General features: G+C 42.4%; 1 protein-coding gene across 3 annotated transcripts in view; it reads left to right on the plus strand.

Annotated features, from left to right (window-relative positions):
* Positions 1-24,883, plus strand: part of NTN4 (netrin 4) — a 164,247-nt gene that overhangs the window by 42,937 nt on the left and 96,427 nt on the right. Inside the window, exons 1-2 of one of the 3 annotated variants that reach the window (XM_044226887.1) lie at positions 6,316-6,582; positions 9,415-9,944. In XM_044226887.1, coding sequence (XP_044082822.1) covers positions 6,528-6,582; positions 9,415-9,944 — 585 coding nt within the window. In that variant the 5' untranslated portion in view covers positions 6,316-6,527. Of the gene's footprint in view, positions 1-6,315; positions 6,583-9,414; positions 9,945-24,883 lie in introns of those variants that run through there. The other 2 variants (XM_044226888.1, XM_044226889.1) reach the window with 2 other exon arrangements.

A 24,883-nucleotide genomic window follows, 5' to 3' on the forward strand; every position in this document is an offset into this window, starting at 1 on the left:
AAGCTGCAGCTACTCCATCAATGCTAATGTCCCTCTCCCTCTAGCTGGAGAAGATCTGTTACCTCATTCTTTCGGTTCCTGTGTGTTTCTTTCACAGCCATGAGGCAACATTTAAAATTAAGCCAGGGCAACAATGTAGCTTCTGCCTATTAAAGATCTCTATGGAACTTGAAGATGAAATTCCAGGGCGCATCACAAGAAATTGTATGTACATGATGGATTTGCATTTTACTATTGTATGGATTTAACAAAACTTAAACTGCTTCCTGGGTCTTGCTGTTGTCTACTGCTTCATAAATATTAACTCATTAAACATTAATAGTAATCTTATTAATTAGATGCTATTATTATTCCCATAGGGCAGAGGAGGAAATAGTTGCACAGCAGGTTATTTATTTATCATTGCCCATAGTCGCTCCCCTAGTAGGTGGTAGAGCCAAGTTCCTGCCTGGGAACTCAGGCCAGTCCTTGCTCCTAAAACACTACACTACTACCTAAAAGACACAGATAAATAAAGGGAGTCACCCATATTGATTACTGTTCTTTTATCCTCGGAAGGACTTTAGTCATTCTTGCTTTGTCTATTTTCTTACATTTAAAAGAATAGTAATTTGCCTCTGAGCATCTTTTCATCACTGGCAGGAGTAGCAATATGTATGGAAAGTTTTAGTTAAGGGCTATTTAGAGGAAAAGTTTTAAAATTTGTGTCAGTACAGTGCTGTCCAGAGTCGCTATCTCTGTAACAACAACACTGTTCTTGTTTGTTTGAACTTTCTAGGCTCCATATAATTAATTTAAACATGAGAGAGCATGCGTGCATTTTTTTTTTTTTTTTAAAGAAAACTACTGCTTACCTTCCTGGAAAAGCACATGTAGTTTCAAAGGCTCTCACTCCCTTCCTAGGAATGAGCAGCTGTAGCCAGGAAGCACATGAAGTAAGAAACAGTGCCAGTGGCAGGAGGCTTAAATTAAAGCTTAAGGAAATTCCCAAGATGATGTTTTAATGGGCATAGACCTGGGTAGAAAAAAAAACCACAGGATTATTTCAATGGAAATAATTCTCCATCTAATTTTTTCCCAACAGTCTTCTAGGTCCAAGAGAGATAAGATCGTATTTATGGAAAATTGATGGATAAACAATGATTTCTTTAAAAAAAAAAATTGAAAACCCGTGTCTGATTTCCAGTATATATTTATTGGATGATCTAAATTTGGCACTTGCATCTTTCACATCACTTTCTCTCTCTGTAAATGCATGCAACTATTCCTGTTCCCTCCCACACACAGATGCTTCAAGGATAAATGAGATCATGTTTATAGTTCAATGAGGAAAGATACTAGATGTACAAAAAATATCACTAGTACAAAGTTCTTCCTTCCCTTGGAAAAATGTAGTAATACCATGTGTATACATACAGTCTTATTGAAGAATCAAATTTTTCCATAGAAGTGATTATTTTTTTCAGAAAATAGATATTTATCCCATTTAGGACTAACAGTTTCTTTTTAAATTTTTAACCATTTTTCCAGTTTTCTAATTTGAACTTGTTGATTTTTTTCTTTAAATTAATATTTATTGGGGCACCTGGGTGGCTCAGTGGGTTAAGCCTCTGTCTTGGGCTCAGGTCATGATCCCAGGGTCCTGGGACCAAGCCCTGCATCAGACTCTCTGCTCAGCAGGGGGCCTGCTTCCTCCCTCTCTCTCTGCCTACTTGTGATCTCGAGCTGTCAAATAAATAAATAAAATCTTTAAAAAAATTAATATTTATTGAATGCTTACTACCTGCAATGTACTTTAATAGAACTCTTTCCTTCTGATTAAACAAAATGTATCTTATCTTCTATCAAAAACCCTTTTTCATCCATAAATGAAAAGGGAATTTGAATTTGCTTCAAGGATAATATCAGGCAACACCACAAAGATGCTAATGCATTTTTAAGCTATTGGAATATAAGCCCTAGACCTAAGTTAAGGGAACTACTAGTTCTGTCTTATTCTACACCAATCCAGATAAACCTGGACTGGAGTTCTAGATGCACAGTATAGGAACAACATTGATAAACTATAATATATCTGAAAGGGAGTGACTAAGCTGGTGAAAGCTGTGGAAATCATCCCACATGGACAAGTAAACGAACACTTGGAGAAGAGAATAGTCAACGGAGCAATAAAACTTAACTTCAAATCTCTGAATACCTATCAGAAAGGAAATTGGACCTATTCCACATAGTTGCAGAAAAGTAAACTATAAACATAGAATTTTTTTTCTTGCTATTTTTATCTTTTATTTTTTTTTAATTAACACATAATGTATTGGGAATCTGGGTGGCTCAGTTGGTTAAGCAACTGCCTTTGGCTCAGGTCATGATCCTGGAGTCCCAGGATCGAGTCCTATATAGGGCTCCCTGCTTGGTGGGGAGTCTCCTTCTCCCTCTGACCCTCCCCCCTTCATGGTCTCTCTCTATCATTTTCTCTCAGATAAATAATAAATAAAATATTTTTAAAAAGCCTATAATATATTCTTTGTTCCAGGGGTACATGTCTGTGAATCATCAGTTATACAACTCACAGCACTCACCATAGCACATACCCTCCCTGATGTCCATCATAGATCCAACATAGGTAGAATTTTAAGAAGAGAGATGTCCCAGTTAAATAAAACACTACCAAAAATGAAAAGGACTTCTTTGGGACTTTTGTTTACTGAGATTTCTAGAACAGAAACTACATGACTATTAGAGATTTTGTGGAGAGATTTCCTACGGGGTGAGAAGTTGGGCTTAAGGACCCCTAAGGTCCCTTCTCAATACTGAATATCCTGTATTATTTGGAACCTCACTCATTGTGGTAAGTTATAACAGAGTGACACCTTTTCAGCCTTTCAGTGCTTTGTCTCTGCACTGAAAGGCCTCACTCAGGGGCACCTGAATGGCTCAGCCGGTTGGGCATCTGGCTTCAGATTAGGTCATGATCCCAGGGTCCTGGGATCGAGCCCCATGTTGGGAGGCCTGCTCAGTGGGACGCTTCTTCTTCCTCTGCTCCCTACCCATGCTCTCTTCTCATTATCTCTGTCTGTCTGTCCTCAAATAAATAAACAATTGTTTTTTAAAGGTCTCACTCAGACTGCTATGTGGTTTCTTTTTTTCTTTATAGCTATTTTTTATAGTTCTGTCGTCCTTCTTATTACAAGGTGGCCTCAACTCATTCCTTCTTTTAATGTCATCCCACTTCATTTTAATTTGTTACTTCTAATATGTTGTGGTCAAGGAAAACAGAATAACCAAACTTATTAACATTGCATGAATAATTTAAATGAACATCTGAAGAGGTCTCCCATGAATAAGGTCTTTGGTGCATGGACTTTTTGTCATCTGTTTTAGTTCTTAAAGGCCTTTTTAGCTTTCTTCCAAGTTCTTGGGGGGTATTCTAGATTTAATTCTGGAAACTTGTTACTGAAATTCCAGAAGTTTGCTAAGGTTCCTACTAATTCATAAAATTTAAGAAGAAAATTCTAAATCCATTATTGATTTTTTCCAAAATAATCATAAGCAGTGATAAACTCATCAATGAGCAAGATTTTCCTTATGTAGATAAACTTCCCCTGAACAGCTTCTTCAAAATGGAAATAGAATTTATAACTAGACTATGTAACCAAATGAAATTGATTAGAATGCTAATTACTTTTCTCTCCTAAACTGTTTTGCATGGAAAGTATTGGTGTAAAAATACAGATTCCTTTAGAATATAGGTAATCATTCTGATTTTGTTGGTTTTCTTCTTAACCCTGTACTTACATATGGCAATAGTTTAAACATAATTCAACAATATTTAATGAGGGGTGCCTGGTGGCTTAGTCCTTAGATAAGCTTCTGCCTTCGTGACTTGATCCCAGGGTCCTGGAATGGAGCCTCACATCAGTTTCCCTGCTCAATGGGGAGCCTGCTTCTCCCTCTCCCACTCCCCCTGCTGTGTTCTCTCTCTCACTGTCTCTCTCTGTCAAATAAACGAATAAAATCTTCAAAAAGTATTTAATGAAAACTTATTCTATACCTAGCAGGTGCTCTCAGTTAAGAATAATGAAGAATATAAGAAAAACATAATAGGGGCACCTGGAGGGCTCAGGCAGTTAAGGTGGCTGCCTTTGGCTCAGGTCATGATCCCAGGGCCCTGGGATGGAGCCCTGCTATGTAAGGCTCCCCCACTCAGCAAAATGTCTGCTTCTCCCTCTCCGCCTGCTGCTCTGCCTGCTTGTTCTCTCTTCGTCAAGTAAATAAATAAAATCTTAAAAAAAAAGAAAAAGAAAAGCATAATAATGTTTTATATAAACTAAGTATGAAAGACTACTTTGCCATCGAGGTACTTAATGTCTTGTTAAAGAAGCAAGAACCAATTATAAAGCAATCAAGGAAGTATCTTATCCAGGCAGGACTTGTGCAGATAGTAAATGTTTCTGAAATCTGTAATGAGAAATGGAGTAGTTCCGCTCAATACCACAGACTCAGGGGTTAGTAATAAATGTGCTCTTTCTTTAATTTGCTTTGGCCATTAGTTAATATTGGGGCTATGAGACTTTAGATATTATAATTTCCTATCATTTATTTGGTAAAAAGAATAATTTGGAGAGGTGTTTCAGTGACTCAAATGAGAGAGTGTCCATAAGATACGAAGAAAACCCCAACACTGCCAATATTTGGAAACTCAAAGGGTTTATTTCCTAAAGTGTAATATAAATTGCTGTCCCATACCTTTTGCCACTCCCCAGTATTGGCCAGAAGAATAATTTTAATGTCTCCCAAATAGATGAAGCTGACTTCATCCCAGTTCTTCTTGGGAGATAGAAATTTCTTATATATCCCCAGGTGAGCCATGAAAAATATGAACTTGAGACCCAAAACTCTGAATTGTCATCATCAGTAACACACAACTGAATTAGGTACTTGTAATGTAGTTAATTTTCTGGGAAATATTCAAAGGCACAAAATGAACATGGCAATAAAACACGGCTGTCTACTTAACTTTTGCCTCCCCCTGGATGTGTGCATGGAATCATGTTTTCATAGAAGTTGCAAAAGTTCCAGACTCAAGAGCTATTTAATCTCCTTCCATAAGCTGCAGCCCTGAGCAATCCTATCCACAATTAGCTGCTTCTGGTTGCTACTAAGTTGCCCCCATAACTTACTGCACAACATTATTGTTTCACAACACTACGCATTTTATATGGAGTGAGAGTGCTTGGAAAGACCAATTTCTCTTTGTCATGCCCCTGCCTCTAGACAAGGATGTTTTACGCTGCCCATTAGCCAGTCCTGTGACCCTTTTCTTTTAGCACCTTGGGTCTGAATTAGGGAACGCTTTTTACATCGAAATGGATACACCTCTGGTAAAGTAAGCATTGATTGTTTAGCCCAAATGCCCCCCCCCCCCCCCCCCCGCCAAGGCAGCCGAGAAGCAGCGAAGGCCACTTAGCAGTGCGCTTTCCAAAGCCCACGACCCAGAGCCGGGCTGGGGGGTTCCTTTCTTGGAGTGCGAGGCTCCGGGAGAAGGGGTGGCGGAGATGGGGAGTGGAGGGGAGGGTTTGTTTTGCTGGGGGATGTGGGAAGGAGGCGCTAGCCTGTTTCGCGGTTTTTTAAGCCCCTTGGCATGTCCTGACCTGATCAAGAGGGAGTCAACTGCTCTCTGGAATGTTCCGGGAGAAGGTGGGAGACTGCTTCCCAGAAGAGGCCTGTGGGTGCTGGAGGGCACCAGGGGGGTCACGCAGGGAGATGCAGGGCAAGCGCCGGGAGGAGCGCGAGAGAAGCTGGGGGCCGAAGTGACCCGTACCCGCGGAGGCTAAGGCGGGCGGAACGAGCTGGTAGCGAGGCTTCGAGGGCGGCCCGAGGGGCCGGGAGACCCCTCCCGGGGCGCGCCGGCGGCGGCGACCCGGCAGCGCAGGCTGCACCGCCCCGGCTGTCAAGCGAGCGCTGGGGGCGGGCAGGAGGAAGGGGTGGAGGTGCAAGGGGAGGAGGGCTGGCACCGGAGCGCCGCGGTGTCGGTGCAATAAAAATGCATCCCATGGAACTGCCCATGGAGAAGGACGGGACCGAGACGCGGCAGCGAGAGGAGGTGGTAAAAGCGGAGGAGGACGCCCGGGAGGCAGCGGCGGCAGCGGCGGCCGGGAAGTGAAAGGTCTCGCAAAGTTCAGCGGCTGCTGCGGGCGCTGAGCCCCGGGCTAGCGGCGGAGAAGCCCGCGGGACCGCTCCGCAGGGGCTGCGCGGCCAGGCCGGCTATGGTCCGGGGGCTCCCGTCGCCCCTGAGGTGCCCGGGCCCCTCCAGGCCGGTGCGCGAGGGTCACCCCACCGCCCGGCGCGGCCCCGGCCCGCGGCTCCCAGCAGCCGGCGCCCACTGACCGAGCTTGGCGCCCCAGGAGGGGGAAGAAATAAAGAGCCCCAGTTCTTCCCGAGGACTGTTGGCGCTTCATCCCACAACCGAGAGGGCTCAGCTCCCTCCCGCACCCGCCCGGCCCGGGTCCTCCCGGCTTCTCCCGGCCATGGGGAGCTGCGCGCGGCTGCTGCTGCTCTGGGGCTGCTCCGCGGTGGCCGCAGGTGGGTGGTGACGCTGCTGGGCCCCCACCCCCTTTCCCTCGCTCTTTCTGTTCCCTACCTCGGGACTCGGGGGTGCAGGGGAGTGCGGGCTGGGAGCGCTAAGCTCAGCTCCGGAGGATGAAATGAGTGGCCATGTTCCGCCTCTTTCCCCCGGGTCTCTGCAGTTTAAAATACTATTGATTTTTTTGCAACTGCAATACACATGCCCTTAGATAACCCGATATCCTGGGTGCGCCCTGCCGGAGATACCACGACCTTGGTTTCTTTCTCGTTTTAAGCTTGTGAAAAACTGCTTTTCCACTTTGTGAGGGAACAAAGGACCAAGCTCGCCATCCCCCGGCACTTCATGGCCTGAGGAATGATGGGGAGGGATGGCCCAGCGACCCTGGGCGCGCGTGGGCCGCGGCTGCTCTCTCGTGGAGAGCGATCGCCGCAGTCCCCCCCCTCATGTTGGGCACTAGGGAACCAGGTAGGGACACCTGGGTGGGGTGTGTGCCCTTTCTCCACGGCAGTGGCTGGAACGCAGCGAGACCCCGGGCTGGGAGGTGATGATAGGTCGTGATCACCCTGGGTTGCACGAGCTGGCTGGCCGCCCCTAGGGAATTGGTACCCGGGCTGAGGCTCCGTGGGAGGTCGGGGGCGGGTCTGCTCTCTGTCTCGGTAACTGGACTGCCGGCAAAGGTGTCGTCAGAGGCTCTCTCCCTCCTGCTCCCACCCCGGCTTTCCTAGGCTGTCCTTGGCCACCCGTCCCCAGCGCGCCGTTTCTAAATTCAGGAGCCCCCCTTCTGTTCTTCTCCCTTCCCCTTGAGGTCACCTGGTTTCTAGTCAGGGGTAAGGGCAGCTCACTGTGTGAGGGGGAAAGAAAGTGAGGGACTGACTCTTCACGCATCCAATCTCTCAAACGTTTCTCCTTTGCTCTGTAAAGGGGGGTTGTGGGCTGGAGGGACGGACTGGTGGACAGAGAACATTGGCGCCCTGTACCTTCCCTTCTTCCACTCTGCCCCCCAGAGACGCTGGCAAACAGTAAAGCAAAGTTTTAGAATCTTCACCCCAATCAGCCAGATTCAGGAGCATCCTTGCTAGACTTGGATAGTCACTTCTTTGCGGAGCTCCAAGTATTTTGCCCACCAATTATTTATCTGGCTCCAGTCCTTTCTGTACTTACTACTTTGAAGGCATTTAAAACGACCCAGTACTTTCCCCCAAGGAGCCATTAGAGGTCTAAGATTTTACTTTAATTCTTCTTAGGGATGCACCCCTGCCTGCCTTTATGCATGCTCCCCCCAACCACAAAGTGAATTTTATTAAATCTTTCCCTTTTCAAACCATGTTATGGCAAAAAAAAAAAAACCATGCAAGCAATCAAGAGGTTGTAAATAAATATCACAAGGCAAGTGTTTCAAGTCAAAAATACTTGTACGGGCAGTATATGATTTTCCCTGAAATGCTTTGCAGGTGAGTCATAGCTCACTGTGTGTTTGGGTGATCCCGGCCACAAGCAACTGTTGCTGCCGCTAATCAGAACAGCGGCAAACAAGAGTCTGGGCATAATGCACTTTGAATTTGACATTTAAAAAACCGTGCCTAAAGAAGCCCTTTTTCTTGGTTGCAGAGGCTATGTGGGGCTGGTGATTGTCAGTCAGTATGTGAAATGTCTCTGTTTTAGTCTAAGCTGTCATTTGGCTTCTCCAAAAGCCCAGTGATAACAGTTCAGAGGTGCTCTCTCTTAGGAAGCAGAAACGTTCAATTAGCCAGAATTTGGGGTTTGACTTCCTTTTCCTTCTTTCCTTCTCTGTTTTAACTTCTAAAATAGATGATTTTGCTTAAGGTATTCATAATTAACCTGACAAACCCAAATTAAAGGATTAAAATCCATAGTCAAGATGTTAATAAGAGGATAATGTTTATCATCTTAAGTCATTTTGAAACATTAAAGTCTGTTGGACCTTTGTTTGGATGGAAGCACATGTTTCTTTAAGAAGGTGTTTTAGTTCACAGATAATGTTTAAAGGTGCTGTTAGTGGCTGCCAGACTGTAAACATTCTCCTGTTAAGCAAACAGGCAACTACTATATAATCTGTCATAGGTAGAAGCCCTCAAGAGGCAGAGAGCATGTCAAATAAGCTTTTCTGCCATTTAGCAGTTTAGAGATTTCTTTCTTCGTTATATTTACTCAATATCAAAAATAGATATTATGTATCTGAGCACCAGTGGTCTCTCATTTTGCCTCCCTAAGTGAGAGCCCACTGTATATTGATAAATATCTTGTATTGCTTTTCCTAGGGAATTTGTCCTGTCACATTTTTGGATTAAAAATATAATAGAATAAAACATTTCCTCCTTAATGCGTCCTAATAAGCCTGTTAGATAATGCTAAGGACTCAAATTATATCTGAAAGACTAAATTTGATGATCTTAAAAACATTATTGTTTTTAGGGATTATTTAAGTCATACTTCAAAACAAACACGTATTTCAAATAAAGGGAAAGTTTAGATGTTTAGAATGTACTTTTTAAGCAAAGTGCTTAAAAAGTTCAGGCCAATATCTTTCCCCCAGTATTTCCCTTTTCCTTCTTCTCACCCTTTATCTGTGTGACTTCCCCCCTTGATGTGAATCGTGTATCACCATGAAATGCACGCACACACACGTGCAGGCTTGCACACGTATAGACAAATGCACTGGAAACGCAGGACAGTATTCTGTGCTCCAATTTGATAGAATTTCCTCTTTAGTAGAAGTCTTAAGCTCTTTGGGGATAACTTGACCGTTGAAGACAGAAGAGCTTTCCAGATGCGTTTGTCTTGAATAACATATGCTTTCCCTTTCCTAGGACTGAGTGGAGTCGCCGGAGTGAGTTCCCGCTGTGAAAAAGCCTGCAACCCTCGGATGGGAAACTTGGCTTTAGGGAGAAAACTCTGGGCTGACACCACCTGTGGCCAGAACGCCACTGAACTGTACTGCTCCTACAGTGAGAACGCTGATCTGACTTGTCGGCAGCCCAAATGTGACAAATGCAATGCCGCCCAGCCTCACCTGGCTCACCTGCCAGCCGCCATGGCAGACTCATCGTTCAGGTTTCCCCGCACGTGGTGGCAGTCTGCTGAGGATGTGCACAGGGAAAAGATCCAGTTAGACCTGGAAGCTGAATTCTACTTCACTCATCTAATTATGGTGTTCAAGTCCCCCAGGCCAGCGGCCATGGTGCTGGACCGGTCCCAGGACTTTGGGAAGACATGGAAGCCTTACAAGTACTTTGCCACGAACTGCTCAGCTACATTTGGGCTGGAAGATGATGTCGTCAAGAAGGGAGCTCTTTGCACTTCGAGATACTCCAATCCTTTTCCGTGCACTGGAGGAGAGGTAAGAGCACACGTTTAACTCCACGCTGTAAGTAAGGTAGAAAAATGTTACCAGCCCACATTTTTTTAAAGCACGAAGGTGTGCTTGTAGCAACATGAATGAAATTAGAATTTTTCATGAGCTTTATTTGTCATAAATTATTTCTCACCCTTAGATATGGATGTGTAGTCAATTTCAAGCAGGTTGTCCACTGGCTGGGTTTGGCTGGGAATTCTAAGGTTTTAATTTTCTTAATTTTAGGACGAGTAGATACGTGGCATCATCACTTTATCTTCGAGGTTTAAAGAGCTAATGATTTCTTCAGTTAGTGAGACTACTTACTGAAATTCTGAAGGAACAGGAGTTACTGAGACAGCCAGTTCCTGGAGTCCATGCATGCTGGTATCTTCCTGAAACTGTTAACATAAATAGGAAGTAAATAAAACTAAAGCCAAGGGAGAAAAAAAATTTGTTTGTCAGAAGAATACTTTTGTATAACAGTGGAGTTTTATTGTTAAGATTACAAGAAGGCGTAGCAAACAAATGAGGGTAGTGTCTTTTAAGATACAAAAGTTCTTTTTGGACTCACAGTTGCAGTTTAGGGACTTCTCTCTACCCTGGGCCCCAAACCATCTCAACCTCATTTTGCAAAACAGCCTCCTTAGCTACTAGTCCAATTTCTGTATGGAATGTTTTCTCCTTGTTTCATATCTCCCCTTCCCTAATGGGAAAACAGGTCTTTTTAACTGATGTGGATATACCTAGAAAATCCCCCTAACCCCTGTATAGCATTCTGAAAACATTTAGAGAAAACTAAGTTAAGTGAAATCAGATTAAGAATGTAAAATACCATCATGTAGATGAAGAAATATGGATTCAGACAGGTGCCTGGCTGGCTTAGTCGGCAGAGCTCATTCAGAGTCATGTGTTCAAGCCCCATGTTGGATGTAAAGCTTACTTAAACAAATAAAATAAATAAAGTAAAATCATGTTTAAAAAATGATTCTGAAAAAAAAAAAAGAGAAGAGAGAATATAATCATTCTAATTCTGGCGTGTGTCATGAACCCACAGACTAAAGAAGTGGTTCTCAAGTAGGGGTGCTTTTGCCACCCCCTCAACCCTCCCAGGGGACATTTAGCAATGGCTGAAGACATTTTTGCTGGGAGAGGGATGCTGTGGGCATCTTGCGGGTGGAGGCCAGGGACTGCGAAAACTCCTACAAGACGGTCCTACCACTCCCACTCCCAACAAAGAATTCTTAGCCTCCTGTGTTAATAGTAGCAAGGCTGAGAGAGCCTGGGCTATGTGTGAGGCATATGTCCAATGTCTATAGTACAATAGCTACAAAGACCAAGATAAGCTCTCTGCTAGTAGTCCTAGCCGTCCTTTGTATTACTATTCTCTGGCTTCCCAGATGATTGTACTTAGGAAACACTTAGGAGCCCCTGCTATGTATTAGGCACTGTAGTCAGTGACACTAATTCTGCCTTTGGTTTGGGGAGAGGGGTGCTTGCGAGCGGCCTAATGAAGAAGCTGGTTGGGAACTTCTTCCCCCTGCTACCAAAGTCACATATGGACTTCAGCCATGTCACCCAGCTCCTTCTTCTGTGTGCTGTCTGTGGACCGGGCACAGTGCCGCTGGCATGGGAACCAAGTGGGAGTGGCACAAACAGCCAACAGATGACTTTTCCTACTTCTTCTTCTTGGTCTCTAAAGTTGGCACCTGGGTGGCTCAGTCAGTTAAACATCCGACTTGGTTTTGGCTCAGGTCGTGAGCCATGAGGGTCACGAGACAGAGCCCTGCGTGGTGGTGGGGGGGGTGCCTGAGATTCTCTTCTTTCCCCCTCTGCCCTCTTGCTCATTCTCTCTCTCTCTCTCAAATAAATAAATACATCTTAAATAAATAATAAAGTTGGCTTCACATTGTAAACCCATGTGCACCCTGTCATGATGGACATTTTTAAAGATACCAGGACAGGAAAGAGACGGATAAGTTGGACTCATTGTTTTCTTATGTGGAGAACACTTTGTGTTGCAAACAAGGGAATGGCTTGAACTCTCAAGTTGCTTTGGAATTGATCCACACGCTCATATCGTTTCCCTACATCTCAGTGCTACTGGGCCATGTGTATCTATGAAGTAGCAAAAATACAGTCTTTCAGTAACCAGATGGCAGGCGTGCTTGCTTAGCAAATACCACATTGAAAGCATTACAATGGCCCAGCAATTACTTAGAGATAACTAAAGTAACATTTATTTAACTCAGAGTGGAAGCAAAATCTTATCTTCTTTAAAGCCCAACTACTTATTGTCATCAGTGCATATTATATCAAATTTCAAGCACAGAGAGACTAAAATTTGTGTTAGATATTTTGCTTTTTATATCCACTTTTAGTTACCTTTTATATCCAGTTTGTTTGAGTAGAGTTAAAATTCAAAGGCAAGAAAAAAAATCAAGAGCCATATGGTTCCCTCTCAAGTATTTTTGTAAGCATACAGTAAACCATCATAGAATTTCTTCCCTTCAGAGCACGGGTTTGGGAGTGAATCTTTCCCTCCTGAGTTGGAAAGTAGAAGAGAGTCTTCCTCACACATAAGGTTCAGAGGACACCTCCCTGGAGGTGTTTACTACCTATGTCTCCTGTGTTGCTGTGAAATATAAGTTAGTGCTGAACCACAGATTAATTCTGCAGTACGACACTCTATCCCCAGTCTCCATCTTTGGAAACTGACTGGTCAGAAAAATAAGCCAATTACCCTAGGGTCAAATAAGTCATCTCAAATTTCATTTGTTGCTTACTTATACTATTACAGACCTCTATCTTTCTCCATTCAAAATAAGACTTCTTAGGACTTCTCTAGGTATTATCCTACTACTCAGGCTAACATAACTATATCCCAGACTTAATTTGTTTCCATTATTTATTCCAAAATACTTCTTTGGGCTTTTAGGGCCTTAGAGAGACCTGCAGCTTCATGTCTAAGAAATCAGATACCTCTATCTTCAGAGTTGAAGGCACCAGACATCTGAAAGAGGACTTTCAAAAATATGGGCCCCAGTGGGGTGCCTGGGTGGCTCAATCAGTTACGTGTCTACCTTCAACTCAGGTCATGATCCCAGGGTCCTGCCTCGGGCTCCCTGCTCATCGGGAGCCTGCTTCTCCCTCTCCTCCCCACTTGCACACGCGCTCTCTTTCAAATAAATATATAAAATCTTTTTAAAAAACAATACAGTCCTCAAAAGCCTCCCAGAAGAATACTTTTTAAATCAAGTTAAATCAAAGTTAAATCTGCTATAGAACAACTTCCTAAACTGGTCAGCATTTACAATGAATGGTTCTCCTACAATGTGTCTTCTTTGCAGGACAGGAAACCAAGGCTCAGAGGTGAAGCGACTTACCCAACAACATTGCATTAGTTAGTTATATGGCAGAAGTAGGACTAAATCATGGGTCTTGTAACTGTAAGTCTAATGTTTGTTCCACAAAACTATGTTCTGTTCTCATTATTAACCCCCAAAGAACTGCTTGCAGAGAGATGTGTGCATATCTCTCTTCTTGCTCACTCTGTCACAATCATTTGTTACTCATTTGGATGTGACATGAATGTGAAAAAGGTGGTGCCAAACAGCTTTCTCCTGAGCAGGAGTGTCCTCTGAGTATCAGTGGTGTTCTGGGCATAAAGGGTTCCATGACCAAACTGGTTGGGAAACACTGAGTGGGTTTAGCAAAATGAACACCTGCAAATACATAAACGTTCTCATTATGTGACCTGTGTTCCCAAGTGGGAAATATAGGATGTGACATTCCCAAACTTATTTACCCAGTGGAACCCTCTTTTTGCAGAACTCCAATTACTAGCTTTCAGAACCCCAGAGATCCCCAGATTACAAGTTGGAAAATGCTGGGATGGAGGTGTTAATGCTCCCCAAATTCCAGTAAAAGGAAAGACAGGAGAGATGTTGTTCAAGGGGGACAAAGTTTCAGTCATGCAAGACGAATAAATTCTGGAGATGATGAGTAAATTCTAGTGAATTTATAATGAATAAATTTTAGTGTACAGCAATGTGACTATACTTACCAACACTTCCTTGTGGGTTGGTAATTGTGTAATTTACTAAATTACTTGTGTAGTTTACTAAGAGGGCATTTCAAGATTCTCACCATACATATACAAAGAAAGTGGGAACTGAGGTGATGGGTACGTTAATTAACTTGAACATGTTGATTATTTCACAATGCATGTGTACATCAAATCGTCAAATCATACTCCTTAAATATACATACTTCTTAATTTTCACATATATCTCAATAATTTTTAAAAAGGCACAGAGAGGCCTGGTGCTTGTCATGGTTTGACATCAAAGCTCTATGCCTGTTGGGGGCTTCATCTTCTACTTCGTGGGTAGTAATAACTTTGAAGCTAAAGATAAGAGGTTAGGTCAGCTTTTGGGCGGATTCAGAGAAGCACTGTCAGACCCCCTCTGGGTACAGAAAACAGAGGGAAGTGAGGAGTTACAGCAAATCATTTCAGGCTCTGCACAGTGAGGCTTCATTCAAAGGGAGTTTCAGTCGTCACTGTTCAGGAGACAGCAATGTTCCAGTGACCTCAGGGCACCTCTAGGGTGATGGAGTCATCATCTCAGAAGTGAGCATTGCTGCCCCTGGCTCTATAACTTACTGCTAGAAAAGCTCTATTCAAAATTGGATAGCAACCAACCAAACCACACAGACTTTTTTCCCCCTCTAGGGCACTATGAATATAAAACATTCAAAGGGAGGCAGCAGCACAGAGAAGCCAAGAACAGAAGAAGGCTGGTCTCAGATGAAGCACCAGGGAAGGATTGTGCCGGCCTTATTTGCCTCTGTATTCCCAGCATGTAAGCACATTGCTGGGATCACAGTAGGTATCCAGTAAATCTGCAGCTGAATAAATGAGCATGAACAGATGAGAGAAATGACAAGGAAGAGCATATCCTTAGATGACACAGAGGGGGAAAACGAATATAAGCCTCGGGGAGGGGGATAAGATTCAGAAACCCTGGTTAACATAGAGAAATTGAACTGGTAAAAATATGAGATAAGCTGTGGTTGGGGAAAGGCAGTTAATGAAGGACCTTAAATTACGTTTATTCATTCATTTGTTCATCAAATAATTTTTGGGCTGTTAGGTGTCTGATGCCATTCCAGGTGCTGGGGATATGGTGGCGAATCAAAAGGATAGAAGTTCCCGTTCCCGTGAGGCTTCGGTTCTGGGGGAGGGGGTTAAAGGGAGAACAGAAAACCAATAAACAGTAAAATATAGAGTATGTCAGAGTGTGATAAGGACCAAATTAAATTCAATTAAAATAAATAAGAATAAAAAGAAAGAAAGAAAAAGAAAACAAGGTGGAGGATGGGGAGTGCTAGCAAGGAGGGCTTGCTGTTTCTAAACAGATTGAAAGATTCGTGTTCGATGGAATAGTCAAGAATTCTGAGTTCCTGGCAAGTTCTTCTGAGTGAACAAAATCTGTAATTAAGGGTCCCATGTCTTCAGCCTGTAGATATGGAAAAATGAAGTTGTGTATTATAATGACAAACATTGTGAAAAATCCCTCTTGCAAGTGTTAGAATGAGAGCATTTGAAAAGGAACCTACATGTCATCAATGGAAAAACACATGACTGATGAGTAATCTGAAGCCTAAAGGGAGTTAAATGACTTGTCTGTAATTACTCAGCTGAAATCCGTGTTTCCTAACTTGTAGCCCAGTGCTATTTCCACTGTAATAGTTTGAAATTCCTTTGTCTCAAGTCAGGTGGTGTGAAAGATACAAAAAAGATATACATTCCTTTCTTTTACTGTCCTTACAATCTACTGGGTCAGAACTTAAACATGATCCTTGGGGTGGCTGATTTATTAAATAATATGAGATAGTGTATGATTAATTCCCAGATATGTTGTGTAAATAACATGCCTTTCAAAATCTGAGTAATCATTTGTCTCTTTGAAGGATGTCTCTTTGGCACAGAAAAGATTACATTTTAATACCTTGTGGTAAAGTCACTGGCACAAGTGTGCAGAAGATGATTAATTACTTAATCAGGTTTTTGCAGGTATTTACATTTACAATATGCTAAGCAATATTTAGACTTTTAGCTGAAAAGATAACGTAATACATGAGTTGGAATACTTTCTAAACACTCCTCTTTGGTTAGCTCCTTGTGTTTTCTTAATCACTGAAACCTGCTTGTGCCGATTTTTGCAGTAGCAACACCGTGAGTCCTGGGGGCAGCGAATACCCATGTGACAGGCATTCTGTAGAGTGCACCATACCCCTTATTCGCATGAGAACCCTGATAACTCAGGTCCAGTAGCAACCCCTTTCTACAGAAAAAGAAACTGAGTCAGAGTAACTTGGTCAGACTCAAATAAGAAATGAGCCAACCCATGCCAGAGCAGGAGTTATTAGCTTGCCTTTAAATTATTTACATGATTAGGTTTTATTATAATTTAAAAAAATTTTTTTAAAGTAAACTAGCTAGTAGCTGCTTTAAGTCATTTTTCTTACCAAGTTATTCATCCAGTGTATTAATGTTTTGCTTTGAAGCATATTCCTAGGTATAATTTTGTTGAACTTCCTTGAAAATAAAATGTTGTATATATTTGTTTAGAGTGTTTCGATTAGCCACACCCTGGGATACTCCTTTCCTGCAGGGGTGGGGCCAGAAATTTATAACAGTGTTCTTCAGGAAAAAAAAAAATGACTTTAGTTTAAAAAAAAATCCACAAGGCAGTTCTTAATTAAAATTACTTAAAGAAGCTACATAAAAATTAGAACCAACCCAGAGATTAAATCAATAACCTTCGATTTATTGGTTTCAAGGAATAGACTCTTCCTCCAAAAATACTTCCTTTCTAGCTATTTAAAAAAAAAAAAAAAAAGTCTGTTAGCATCTGTTTGCTTTGCCTTTGTTCAATTAGATGGTTTAACTTTGCTAATATTTTGTTAAAATATTCTGGAAACTTTGAGAAATCAGATTATAAAATGCCGAGTTAGCAATGAATGATTCACATTGAAAAATTAAGGCCAGACATTGAAGAGCAGACAAGGAGCAGGCACCGCGGGTCAGTTATATCTGGGCATCGAAGAGGCGCTTCCTACCACGGCATGGAGAACCCTAGAAACCAGAATGGCGGTGATAGGGATTGAGGGCTCAGGAAGATGAGGAAAATGAATCATGACAGAGAATACAGAAGTTACTGCTTCTTTTTTTTTTTTTTTTTAAGATTTTTTGTATTTATTTATTTGACAGATCACAAGTAGGCAGAGAGGCAGGCAGAGAGAGAGAGAGAGGAAGAAGCAGGCTCCCTGCCGAGCAGAGAACCCGATGCAGGGCTCGATCCCAGAACCCTGAGATCATGACCTGAGCGTAAGGCAGAGGCTTTAACCCACTGAGCCACCCAGGCGCCCCAGAAGTTACTGCTTCTGAACAGAATCAGAAGTGTCTGAAAACTCAGTAAATACAACCCTCTCCCTCCTCTGTACCCCCATGTACTCTGTCACTTGCACATAACCATGTCACGTCCCCTACCTCTTCTACCCCTATAGCGTTCACTTCTTGAGGAACTCTGTCGCATCTACCCTTGTGTGTGCCCTGTGGCTCCTAGCCTCCAGCCTCTGGACCTGGCACAGATCTCTGCAAGGCATAACTGTCCAAAATACATTTATTGAATTAAATCAGACTGAATCATATGAATGTTTATTAATTATGTTGGATATTACACATCTACTACTAAGTGCTAAGCTTTTCAAAGTAGTCATGATTCACTTATTCTTTCTGTAATTCTTTATAAAGCATCTCCTATATGCCAACCACTATTTTAGGAGTTGGAGATACAGAGCAAAAAATAAAAAAAATTCCTACCCCTGAGCTTACATTCTAAATGTAAGATGCAAAACAAGGTAAAATATATTCAATGTTAGGTAGTGGTAAGTGTAAGGGAAAAAATAAAGCAGGGGAAGGGGCTAGAAAGTGGAGAGGAGATTTTTAGTGTTTAGAAAGAACTCCCAGGGAAAGAACTCACTGGAACTTTTGAATAAGGACTTGAAGGAAAGCAGAAGTGAGCAGTGGACATATAAGGAAAGAGCAAAGGCCCCAAGGAAGTATGTCTGATGTCACCAGGACAGAGAGGAGGCTGGTGATGAAACAGAGGGATGGAGGTACGGCATAGTACGTGAGGTTAGAGGTCAGAGAGATATTTAGAGGGTGGTGCCTCAGAGTAGGTGTCAGGATAGCCCAAATTTACACTCAGATCAGTTAAAACCTGTTAATTATTTCTAGAATCCCCTTTCATTCTCCAAGTAGTCCCAATTTGGACTATAAAGTATTATAAGTTGTTATAAGATCATTTTACCATGGATGAGATTGGAAGTCATTGGAGGTTTTAAGGAGAGGGAAGAAATGATGAATTTCTTTTTCATAGGATCACTTTGGCTTATATATTAAGAAAAAAACAAAGAGGGAAGCTGGGACACTGGCTAGAATGCTATTGTGATAATTCTGGCGAGATCTCACAGCGCACAGACAAAGGAGAGCAATGGAAACGGTGAAACGTAGTTGAGTTTGAGATCAATTCTGTGGAAAGATCGAACAGCATCTGCTGATAGGTGGGATGGAGTGTGTGAGAGAAAGAGAGAAGTAAGGATGCTTTTAGTCTGATCACCTGGAAGAATGGACTGGCCATTTACTCAGGTGGAGAAGACTCTAGGGAAGCAGATTTGGAGAGGAATGCCAAGAGCTCATTACTGGACACACTAAGTATGAGTTGCCTATGAGACATACGAGTGGAGATACCAAGTAGGCAGCTAGATCTGTGAGTGTAGAGTTCAGAGGAGACGTCAGTAGTACATAGATAAATTTGGGAGTCATCCGTGTAGAGGTGATATTGAAAACCCTGAAACTGGATGAGATTATCAGGGAGTGGATGTGGATGGAAAAGAGGAAAGTCCAAGAACTGAGTCCGGGGAGGATCAAACTCCGTCCAGTAATGCTGCCATTACTAAAAAATAAAACAAACAAAAAACACTCTTGCAAATCCCAAGGCTTATATGAAAACCAGTCTTGCCAGTCCAGGGGGGCGTCCAATGGTTGTTGTTGGTGTTGTTTTTTTAAAGATTTTATTTATTTTATTTGACAGATAGAGATCACAAGTAGGCAGAGAGAGAGGGAGGAGGAAGCAGGCTCCCTGCTGAGCAGAGAGCCCGATGCGGGGCTTGATCCCAGGACCCTGGGATCATGACCTGAGCCAAAGGCAGAGGCTTTAACCCACTGAGCCACCCAGGCGCCCCCCCATGGTTGTTTAATTAAGAAACAGCATCCATTGAATAACATTGCCTTTCCACAGTCAGGATGGTCAGTGCAAATTCTAAAATGACAAATGTCAAGGAAGGCATAGGGGCTGCAACTTTAGGTCACCAAAAGACCAGAACGCATAGGGAAAAGAGAAAGTGCTGACTGGATTCGGAAAGAGGATTGAAAACGGAAAGGGAAGAGTACTGAAGGGAAAAGTTGATTTTAGTGACCTTCAGATTTTAAGGGCCTCGTATTCCATTTCATCTTGACCTATCCCACTCTTTACCCTCTTCTGACTCAAAATTGCAGCTGCAGGAGCAATTTTTTAGAATGATTATAAAAAATTATTTTTGAGTGCCCCTGGGCCATCACAGTATTGGAAACTAAAATGTAGCATTGTACATATTTTTTTCCTGCTTAGTGTGTTGTGAAATTTGATTTGTAGAATGCGATGACAGGCAGCGACCTAAGGCACAGGAACTATATGGTTAATCCCATTTAAGTACACTGTCACAATTTTTAAAATGTGTTATTAATATTTTAATTAATGCCCACTGTATTGATGTTTAATTATTTTGCCTAGGAGGGGAAGAGAAAGCCAACATTTGGAGATCATGGTAGAATGTGCCAACCATTCTGCATAGAGATCTTTCTGTATCTCTAAGGAGCAAATAAACTATTTTCCTGGATCTTTTGTCTTGTTAAGGAACAAACAAAAACAAAACACCAACCTTCTTTCTACATCGTGTTTCTCTTCTCTTCCTAACCTTCCTGCAAATGATAGAGGAACAGAAGCCTTTGCAGGCATCAGCTGTGTTTGCTGATATTACTTTACACTTATAATTACAGTTCCTAAAACAATAAAATAATTGTGCAAAATATTCCCATGCTTTCTACATGACATCATGTTCATTTGTGCTAACACTGTATCTTTTGGCTGCCACTGAAAAGGGCTTCTACATTTAAAATTAGATTGGAGAAAATGTAGTCACTCTCTTATACTGTTTAATCTCCATTAAGGACTATGGTTTCCTTTTGTTCTAGCCAATGTGAGCCTCCAGAGGTCTTTGAGGTTTTCCATCAATTTCTCTTGTAATCGATGCTATATTTCTCTCATGTGACCTCTGTCACTATCTCCATATGAAAGCAAAGGTCAATGAAGGACATTTCAAACCAATGATCTATTGGAAGAACCAGGCACTCCCCAAGAACACTTATCTTTGTTGCTTCCTACCCTGACACACCCAAAGGGGGGGCAACACTCACCCCTGTGTAACAGTAGCTTCCTCCAGGATGATTATCAAAGTGCAGGAGAATGTAAGCCCACTGGGGTTCCTTTGGGTGGAGTGTAGTGAGGAGGTATAGTTTGCAAAAACAACAACAAAAAACCCAAAATCACAAGGTAACTGTCAGCTCCCTCTTCCCAACTCCTTTCCTCCCCATGTGCGCTATCAACTCCAATGTGCTATTTATGGCCATTTTTCTTTGAAATTTTCATTTCTTTCCTCAAAGCATCTAGTTCTTCCACATCAGATCACTTCTTTTATCTCTTCTCTGGCTCAAAACATGAACCTGTCTGTGAAAAGGAACATGACACCGAGCTTCCATGATTTTCTCTCTGGAATCTTCAGCCGCTTCTCTCAACTCCATTTCCCCCTTGTGTTCCCATCACGTTCTTAGTCTACTGTTTACCTTCTTGCTCCTTCAGCTAGACAGCTGAACTCTGCTGGGAAAAATTTAAGACACAATTGTGCTGAGAGACACTGCAATGAATTTATGTTTTCCAGTCTAATCTGGCCCTCAAACTTCCCTGGAAATCCTTTTTTCTTTTTTTAAAGATTTTATTTATTTATTTGACAGAGAGAGATCACAAGTAGGCAGAGAGGCAGGCAGAGGGGGGGGGGAAGCAGGCCTCCCGCCGAGCAGAGAGCCTGATGTGGGGCTCGATCCTAGGACCCCGGGATCATGACCTGAGCCGAAGGCAGCAGCTTAACCCACTGAGCCACCCAGGCGCCCCGAAATCCTTTTTTCTTCAGTCTTCTTTCATTCCTGTAGTGAGTCTTCAAGAGTTTCTCTAGTCTCCCTCAGACCCATCCTCACCACCCACTTCCTCTTGTTTTCAGCTAAAGAACTTGCCTCCTACCTCACTGAGAAAGTAAAAACTTGTGGGAATGGCATCACAGGCTAACCCAGAACAGCCCATCAGGCAAAAGCTGAGATTCATTCTCAGTTCCTTTCTCTCCCTCAGCCAGTGGCAGTGGTTTACCAGGTCCTATCCAGTTCTGCCCCTGGGGTCTGTTTGGAGTATGCTTGCTTCTCTCCATCATACACAACCGTCCTGGCGCAAGCCACCGTGATTTGTGACCTATACTCATTATTGCAGTATTCTTCTGAATGTTCTCATTGTTCGGTCATGCTTGCTCTATGATCTATTCTCTATGCCTCACTCAAGGGGCTTCTTCAAAATCCAGAATGTCACTTCTCTGCTTACTCCCCAGTTCCCCCGCCACATAGTCGACATTTCTTACTGTGGCATGCCGGGATCTTCCCAAATGCCCTGGCCTCATCTCTTATCACTGCCTCATCTGCCCTGTTCTAGCCCTGGGGGATCGGGTCAGACTATAAATGGTCTAGTGTGTCCATATTTTGGACTCAGTCTGGTAGGTGGTGGAGACCAATCAATAGCTCTTCTGGGTAGAGATAGCCTAATTGGAACTGTTCACAAAAAACAATTCAGGGAGCGGTGTGAAAAATACTTGGGAAAAATTTAGGAGATTAAACTTAATAGTGATGAATGTCAATTCCTCTTTTCAAAAATCAACTGTACTACCACCAGAGAGGTGTGACTTATCAGCCATTCGTGTGAAAAAGGCCTCAAGGTTTCAGTTGACTGTAATCTCACTGTGAGTCAACAATATATCATGATTGCCATAAAAGCTAATGCTACCTTAGGCTACATTAATAGAATAATGTTTCAAACAAAGGAGAGACTAGTCCTTCTGCTGTGTTCTCCTATCAAAGCATAGCTAGAATATTATGTTCAGGTCAAAATATTCCTATTTAGAGAAAGCCAAGCAGAACCGGTGAGGGCAATTAGAAATCTCATTATATAATGAACAATTAACTTAGGATATTTTGCTTATGAGAGAGGATTTATGGATGTTCAGGAATTGCTAGCATTCTTCAGATGTTTGAAGAGGGATTAAATGGACTCTGATGCTTTCAGGAGGCAAGAATATGACCAAAGAAAGACTTTCTTAAAAACTGGATGTATCCAAGAGACAGAGGGTTCCCCTGCGTTTCTCATCCCATGAAATGTGTCAGGAAAGGCTGAGTGATCGTGTATAGATTCAAAGGTCTGTTTCAGGACTCTAGTGTCCCACCTACCTCCGAACACACAAATCATTCCACCGAGTAGGAAATGACTACGAAAATCCTTTATCTCCAAACTACACCAATAGCACAGGTCCTGGAGTGAGCACTGCTTAGCTAGTCACAGCGTTGTTCTGGCTAGCTAGGCAGCAGTCCTCAGTTTTGGTGTAAACTTTTTGGGGAGATCTCATATTTTTGCAAAGTGAGTGGTCCTTCTTCTTAACCACTGAGCAAGAGGAAGTCACTTAACTGTTAAAGAAAAGGGAGGCAGGGGAAAAAGAAATGAGTCCATATTCCCTGAGTCTCTCTTTTGTAGTTAGAGACGACATTTTATGGGTAGTGCATAATATCAGCAGATGAAATGAGGCAGCACATGTACAGGAGTTGGAGTCCCACGTTTGGTCCCTTACCAGGCTCTGGTGGTTCCGTGTCTAAGCTCTCACTGGCACTGTCACCACTTCAGTTCAAGCTCCCTTATCTTACACTCGAACCTCTCAGTAGCCTCTCTCTCTTTGTTAGGGGCTTCAGATTCTTCATTTGTAAATTGAATCAAAGTGAGAAAGAGTAAGACAGGCCATATATAAATGTGTTTTATAAATGGCTAAGTACTATATTAATACTAATTATTCATAATCATGTAATTCAATTATATTATTAGTGAAGTGAACTTTGGGACCAGTTTATCTAGTCATTCAGCCAAATATATGGGTTCCTACTCTGTGTCTAGCACTATACCATGCTCTGGGGATAGAGTAGTAAGCAAAAATAGACAAAATGCATTCTAAAGCCTAGGCTGTGACTTACAAAATAAAAAAAATTTACTTATTTGTGGAGCATAACAAATAGCATGGAGGACAAGGGGCGTTAGAGAGGAGTAGGGAATTTGGGTAAATTGGAAGGGGAGGTGAACCATGAGAGACTATGGACTCTGAAAAACAGTCTGAGGGGTTTGAAGTGGCGGGGGGTTGGGAGGTTGGGGTACCAGGTGGTGGGTATTATAGAGGGCACGGCTTGCATGGAGCACTGGGTGTGGTGAAAAAATAATGAATACTGTTTTTCTGAAAATAAATAAATTGGAAAAAAAAATTTAGAGCACAATTTGTGAGTCCCTAACTCACACTTCGTATATTAACACCGGTCAGCTGTCAATGTTTCCAAGAGCACCGAAGGTCTGTTATTTGGTTTAATGTTTTTGGACAGACAAACCGAGAACATCAGCCTTGTCATTTAATAGTAGATAAAGCGAATATAAAGAATTATATACTTGTATACCACCTCACACCAGTCAGAATGGCTAAAATTAACAAGTCAGGAAATGATAGATGCTGGCGATGATGCGGAGAGAGGGGATCCCTCATGCACTGTTGGTGGGAATGCAAGCTGGTGCACCCAGTCTGGAAAACAGCATGGAGGTCCCTCAAAAAGCTGAAAATAGAGCTACCCTATGACCCAGCAATTGCACTACTGGGTATTTACCCTAAAGATACAAATGTAGTGATCTGAAGGGGCACGTGCACCCGAATGTTTATAGCAGTAATGTCCACAATAGCCAAACTATGGAAAGAGCCTAGATGTCCATCAACAGATGAACGGATAAAGAATATGTGGTATATATATATATATATTTATACACACACACACATATACACACAATGGAATACTATGCAGCCATCAAAAAAGAAATCTTGCCACTTGCAATGATGTGGATAGAACTAGAGGGTATTATGCTGAGCAAAATAAGTCAATCAGAGAAAAACAATTATCATGTTATCTCCCTGCTTTGAGGAATTTGAGAGGCAGGGCGGGGGGGTTGTGGGGTAGGGAAGGAAAACATGAAACAAGATGGGATCAGGAGGGAGACAAACCATAAGAGATTCACAAAACAAACAGGGTTGCTGGGGGGGTGGGGGTAGGGATAGGGTGGCTGGGTTATGGACATTGGGGAGGGTATGTGCTATGGTGAGTGCTGTGAAGTGTGTAAGTCTGATGATTCACAGACCTGTACCCTTGGGGGAAATAATACATTATATGTTAATTAAAAAATTAAAAAAAAGGAATTATATACTTGTTATTAAAGCAGTAACCGAATCATCTTTATAGGCAAAAAGGGACTGGAAGGAATTAGATTTAGAGAAAAATGAACAAATCAGATGTACAAAGGACACTTCATGTCTCTCCATTCCATATTTAGTCCTACATATCTACTGTGACTCTACAGATTCTTTTTAAACTGTATTATGTCAAGTACAAGATA

The sequence above is a fragment of the Neovison vison genome, chromosome 12, assembly GCF_020171115.1.
Source record: "Neovison vison isolate M4711 chromosome 12, ASM_NN_V1, whole genome shotgun sequence".
Taxonomy (NCBI): domain Eukaryota; kingdom Metazoa; phylum Chordata; class Mammalia; order Carnivora; family Mustelidae; genus Neogale; species Neogale vison.